The sequence below is a fragment of the Drosophila mauritiana genome, chromosome 4 (genome assembly GCF_004382145.1).
Source record: "Drosophila mauritiana strain mau12 chromosome 4, ASM438214v1, whole genome shotgun sequence".
Taxonomy (NCBI): domain Eukaryota; kingdom Metazoa; phylum Arthropoda; class Insecta; order Diptera; family Drosophilidae; genus Drosophila; species Drosophila mauritiana.
In genome coordinates, this window is record NC_046671.1 from 941,545 (window position 1) to 947,720 (window position 6,176).

Here is a 6,176-nt window from a genome sequence, read left to right on the forward strand (position 1 = left end):
AGGGCTTTAGCAAAAGTGGTAAAACTTAAGTTTCCCATACCAACCAGTTCAACATAAAAAAATTTATTTTTTAGGTTTTAAAATATCGTTATTCTTCAGGCAAGCCGACAAAAATTTTACTAAGAAAAATGTAAAATAATTTATTTGCTTGTGATATCATTTCAACAAAGAATAAAGCATATATTCTTCATCATCTTCATATCAGGATCACCAGCCGAGTCGATCTGCCCATATCCGTCCGTCCGGGTGGATCTCGAGATCACAGGAACTACAACAGCTGGATAGTAATTTAGCATGCAGATTCCAGAGACGAAAAATCAGGGCAAGTTTGTTCCCTGATGCTGCAACGACCAATCTATCACCCACAAACCGCCCAAAATTGTCACGCCAATCATTACTAATATCATTTTTTCTATATGTTTTCTATCGATAAGCCATAGAATAATGTAAATTTCTCTTAGCTGAGTAACGGGTATGTGACAGTCGGCGAACTCGTCTATAGCGTTCTCACTGGTTTTATTTATTTTCGCTGGTGCATTTACCTCATCAGCCTGCAATCCAGTTAACCACCATTTTCCATTTTCATGGGTGCATCACTTGTTAGTGTCGGGCAACCACAGCATACTTTCAGTTTATTGTGTATAGATAATAATTGCATTCGGACACTCTCCTGGTGAGGTAACAACAAAGTTAGTCTATATTATGGTTTGAATACGCAAAAATACTAAATCTTCGATATGTTTTGGAAGCGCAAATACTCTCAATATATCGCTACTACCGATTTGCTCATCACTAGGTCTTTTGCTCGCCCGCACACTTCTCAGTTAGTTCGAGAAAAATGTTCGCGTTACGTGCTGCATCCAAAGCCGATAAGAATTTGCTGCCATTCTTGGGGCAATTGTGTAAGTAGCACAAAAAATAAAAAATTTTTAATTGATAGAAATTGTATTAAATGGCAAAGTTCACTACAAAAAATGTGCCTTAGCTAATAGAGCAATTGTCGAACATAACCTATCGTTCAGTAAAGTGTTACGAGCGAAAAAAAATATTACATAACGACAATTTGGAATGATTTAAGGTTACTTCTGTTTTATAACATATATAACAGTACTCAATTTAACCGAATTTTGAAAAAAAAATATTTTTATTACTCATACATTTGTGTGTACGCCTTTTCGTAAGCCCTAGAACATGTGAACTAGGTATGTACATGTATTGTAAGCCGATATTGTTATGCTTTTAAATTGAATAATCCTTTAATTTATATTGCAATTGAATTTGTCACGATATAGCTTGAAAATTAAAGTTATTAAAAAATTAATTAAATATTATTCATACATAACATAAAAAAACAATAAAAAAAAATGTCGATATCGATGCTCAAATTGTTCCTGTTTAATTTTTTTTCGATTTTCTATTCTACTAGAATTACTTTCGTTAAGTATAACATAAATCTGTTTATATTGGTATCTAGTGATAGAGATAATCAATAAACTGATACTACTACTTTTTATTAAAAAATATACCAATTACTAGCTTTACATATGGCGTATTGAGAAAAACTTTTCCGATCCCATAAATTTTATTCGATGATCAGAATCATCAGTCGAATGTGTCGTCCGTCAGATTTCATTCATTTCATTCATTCAAATCAAATAGCAATATATGTATTTTTACCAAGCACAAGCTGCGGTGGCCTTTAACAAGTCCTCATTTTACATTTACAATTAAACTTAAGAAGTGAGCTATTTTTCTTTGATTAAATACGATTTAAAAAATATTTGAATTCATTTTTTAAAACTGACGTAAGCAACTGCTCCGTTTTTCAGCTCGTAGCCATGCTGCCAAGGCTGCAAAGGCTGCAGCTGCCGCAAATGGAAAGATTGTGGCCGTAATTGGTGCTGTCGTCGATGTCCAGTTCGATGATAACTTACCGCCCATTCTGAATGCCTTGGAAGTAGACAACCGTTCTCCTCGGCTCGTGCTCGAGGTTGCTCAGCACTTGGGAGAAAATACCGTGCGCACTATCGCCATGGATGGTACCGAAGGATTGGTTCGCGGACAGAAGGTTCTCGATACTGGGTATCCTATCCGAATTCCAGTTGGTGCCGAAACACTAGGACGCATCATTAATGTGATTGGTAAGTAAACTATATTGAAACATAAGAAAGAAATTAAGAAATTCTTTGAACAGGTGAACCCATTGATGAGCGTGGCCCAATTGATACTGACAAGACCGCTGCCATTCACGCTGAGGCTCCTGAATTCGTTCAGATGTCTGTTGAGCAAGAGATTCTTGTCACTGGAATCAAAGTCGTTGATCTCCTGGCTCCCTACGCCAAAGGTGGTAAAATTGGGTTGTTTGGAGGCGCCGGTGTGGGCAAAACTGTGTTGATCATGGAGCTCATTAACAACGTGGCTAAAGCTCATGGTGGATACTCGGTATTCGCGGGAGTTGGTGAACGCACTCGTGAGGGAAACGATTTATACAATGAGATGATCGAGGGTGGTGTTATTTCACTAAAGGACAAGACCTCAAAGGTAGCTCTGGTATATGGGCAAATGAACGAGCCGCCAGGTGCTCGTGCCCGTGTTGCTCTAACTGGACTGACCGTTGCAGAGTACTTCCGTGATCAAGAAGGACAGGATGTGTTACTGTTTATCGACAACATTTTCCGATTCACTCAAGCTGGCTCAGAGGTGTCCGCTTTGTTGGGTCGTATTCCCTCAGCCGTTGGTTACCAGCCAACCTTGGCTACCGACATGGGTTCTATGCAGGAGCGTATTACCACCACCAAAAAGGGATCCATTACATCTGTTCAGGCCATATATGTGCCCGCTGATGATTTGACCGATCCTGCTCCTGCTACTACATTCGCTCATTTGGATGCCACCACTGTACTCTCACGTGCGATTGCCGAACTGGGTATTTACCCTGCTGTGGATCCACTGGATTCGACTTCTCGAATCATGGACCCTAACATTATTGGGCAAGAACACTATAACGTTGCCCGTGGTGTGCAGAAAATCTTGCAAGACTACAAATCACTTCAGGATATAATAGCTATTCTCGGAATGGATGAATTGTCTGAGGAAGATAAGCTCACAGTCGCTCGCGCTCGCAAGATTCAGCGTTTCTTGTCGCAGCCATTCCAAGTTGCTGAAGTCTTCACCGGGCATGCTGGTAAACTAGTGCCCCTGGAGCAAACTATAAAAGGTTTCTCAGCAATTCTAGCTGGGGACTACGACCATCTACCTGAAGTTGCTTTCTACATGGTCGGCCCAATTGAAGAAGTTGTGGAAAAGGCTGACCGCCTGGCAAAGGAAGCTGCCTAGATAGGTGTACTGGACAAATCTTCAAAGTCTTAATGACAGCATATTTAGCATTGAATTGTATGCATTGAATTGTAATAAACTTTTTAAGATCATATTAAATTCAATACAAGCGAAGAAAAAGTTAATAAAACCTATTTAAACATTACGCTATGAATTAAAATTATTTATGAATTATTATATGTGAAAAAAGCTTCAGATTAAGTGAGTATATTGAAGTAATTCCGTGCAATTATGCAGATAGAATCTAAACTGACTATTACTTACTGCTTGGTTAGTTTATATTAAAAATTACACTATGTTATCATTTCTGTCGAAAATATACCAAACTATTAATATATTGTTTTTAATACATGAGTCTATTTCATCGACTATCAGGTACCCCTTATTTTGCTAGGCGGCAATAAAAATAGCAAAATCAGAAAAGGTCATCAAAAAATTTTGGGAAATAGTGAGCGTGAAAAAATGCTTGGTATAACGAATTAAATATACTATAGGTGGCGGTTCTAAAAATATTTAACCTGTAAAATGTTGACTGAAATATCAGAGATTAATATAAGTTTGAAAAGTAAACTTAATGTTTGTACTACTGAATTCCTACTCTTCTTAGGAGCGATAGATGAAACTGGAAACTTTTGATGTGTATATGTGTTTGGACATACATATATGGTGGTTGCACTATAAAACATATTATCCGGAACATTGTTTTGGAACTGTCTAAGTCTTCCAAAAAAAACAAGACTCGTAATCTAAAATCAAATTTTGTACATATGTATAAACCCCTGGAGCCAGTTGATGGCAGACGTTGCCTATAGAATTAAAAAATGCACGCGAGCAGTGTGAATGATTTTCATTTTAAGTATTTATTTGTATTTAATAAATCATATATATAGAGTAATTTTTTTTTGTATTTGGAATTATTTGTGTAATGGACTTTGCTTTGTGGACTTAAAATTGCATTATGCTTTGAATTTCCTTAAAACAAAAAATTTGTTAATTTAATTATTTGGATATACGTTGAGAAACACAAATTATGTTCGGTTATTATTTTATAGGCTTTTACCTTAGGAGCGAAAGCTCTTCGATCAATATAATGTATCCAAAGCTTGTTAGTATAATTGTATCGTGTAATTACTATTAAAATTGATTTGTGAAGACATTTAGTTTAGGTCCTAAAAATTGAATTTAAGCAACTGCGAGTATTAGACAGAAAGAATCAAGAATCAAGCATTTATAAAGGAATTTCTGAGTAATTGTGGAAAACTGTGGGATGCAACTAAAGTTCAACTTATTTTAGACCGTAAATCCAGCATTCCCTTTCAGTATAATCTTTTTTACTTTAAAATATATCTGTCAAACTTTTTAAATGTGTCCAAGTTTTTCTTTTAACATGTACTATCAGGTAAAATGTATAATCATTTCACAATGATTAAGACTCATACATACAAGTTATTTTCTCAGTTATGCTCATAACACAAAATTATTCATTTAGAAAAAAGAAAATATAATTTTTGTTATGTTGATCATATCGCATTGTTTAAATTAGCTATTTACTCATAAGGTGTAAACACAATATAAAAAAAAAACCTAGTTAACTTTGTAATTATCCTTAATGTTGCGATTGATTAACTATATAGTTATTTTTCCTGCTGTTTGTGCATGAGGCGCGTCCCAAGAATTCTTTTTTACTATTATTATTATTAGTAAAAATTCTTCGAAGATATTTAAAATTTTTTATCACTTTCAATTTTAATTGGTGTCAACACGTTTGGTATTTTTATAGTTGTAAGAAATCAAAAAGCTATTTGGCATCAATTGGAAAAGATAGAGTTAATATACTGATACCAACTCCATTGATTATGTTATGCTGTTAGCTTAAAAATTGACCGATTGGTACTACTTTTGATAAATGGAAATTTAATTGGATAATATTTTCAACTATGAGACCATAAAGGACAATGAACAATGAATCACAATAGATCCACTTGTATAATAATACCAATTAAAAATGCATGCGTTAATTTTTTTGGGTTCGGCACAATAGAATTCTTTGGGTCCCCTCAGGCATTTTTTAAAGAGAATCAATCCATTTGTAGAACAAAAGGGAATTTAAAATTCTTTGAACATAGAATGGGTTACTTTTTAAGCCATAGACATCTTTTCAAATGAAAATAAGAACAATGTTATATTTTTATTAAAACATAAAATATAAAAAGTTTTTTCAATATTAGAAAGAAATATGTACGGTGAATTCAGAAAGTATTCTTGAACTTGGAAACTTTTTAGGATGCGGATAAAATGCCGAAGTATATGTACGTAAATAGAAGATAATTGAATAGTCGCATAATTTCAATTATTTGGACTTAGATTTATATTTCAGTTAGCTAATTTCCGTCCTTTTGTTTAAACGTACTTTATTTTTCGAAATGTTATATGTTTCATTGTAATAACCTAATGCTTTACAGTTATATATATATTGATAGTGCTAACTTCAGTAATTTGTAAACGCATGTACTCGCACGTTTTATTAAACTTTATATGTGTGTATTTATTTTAAGAACGAGAATAAGCGGACTTCGCAAACCAAATGTTGTTCGTATCCTAGTAGACGATTCAAGGGTTCTAAATTGTTTGCAAATGTTTTGAGACGTCATTAAAGTTCTTGGAATTTATTTTATTTGTTCCAATAGATAGAAAGATGTCAATTTCATTTTAATATTATTAATAGATAAATAATAAACTTGATTTTTTCGTTGAGAACGTTTAAGCTTACAATTGGTACACGACATTTACAACAAATATTTGATGTACCAATATGATTGTATTTTTATATTTGTGTTTGC

General features: G+C 34.1%; 1 protein-coding gene across 1 annotated transcript; it reads left to right on the top strand.

The window, feature by feature from the left end:
- The first annotated feature begins 794 nt into the window (after window positions 1-794).
- Window positions 795-3,481, top strand: LOC117146268 (ATP synthase subunit beta, mitochondrial). Its single transcript, XM_033312261.1, has 3 exons — window positions 795-902; window positions 1,830-2,141; window positions 2,195-3,481. The coding sequence occupies exons 1-3, from the start codon at window positions 839-841 to the stop codon at window positions 3,334-3,336; spliced, it is 1,518 nt and encodes a 505-aa protein (XP_033168152.1). The 5' UTR covers window positions 795-838; the 3' UTR covers window positions 3,337-3,481.
- The last annotated feature ends 2,695 nt before the right edge of the window (window positions 3,482-6,176 follow it).

What these genes read in the sequence shown, in the direction of transcription:
- LOC117146268 (XM_033312261.1), top strand. Translation starts at nt 839, where the DNA reads ATGTTCGCGTTACGTGCTGCATCCAAAGCCGATAAGAATTTGCTGCCA. An exon ending in GCCATTCTTGGGGCAATTGT is followed by an intron (nt 903 to 1,829) that starts GTAAGTAGCACA and finishes TCCGTTTTTCAG; the next exon opens with CTCGTAGCCATGCTGCCAAG. An exon ending in ACGCATCATTAATGTGATTG is followed by an intron (nt 2,142 to 2,194) that starts GTAAGTAAACTA and finishes TTCTTTGAACAG; the next exon opens with GTGAACCCATTGATGAGCGT.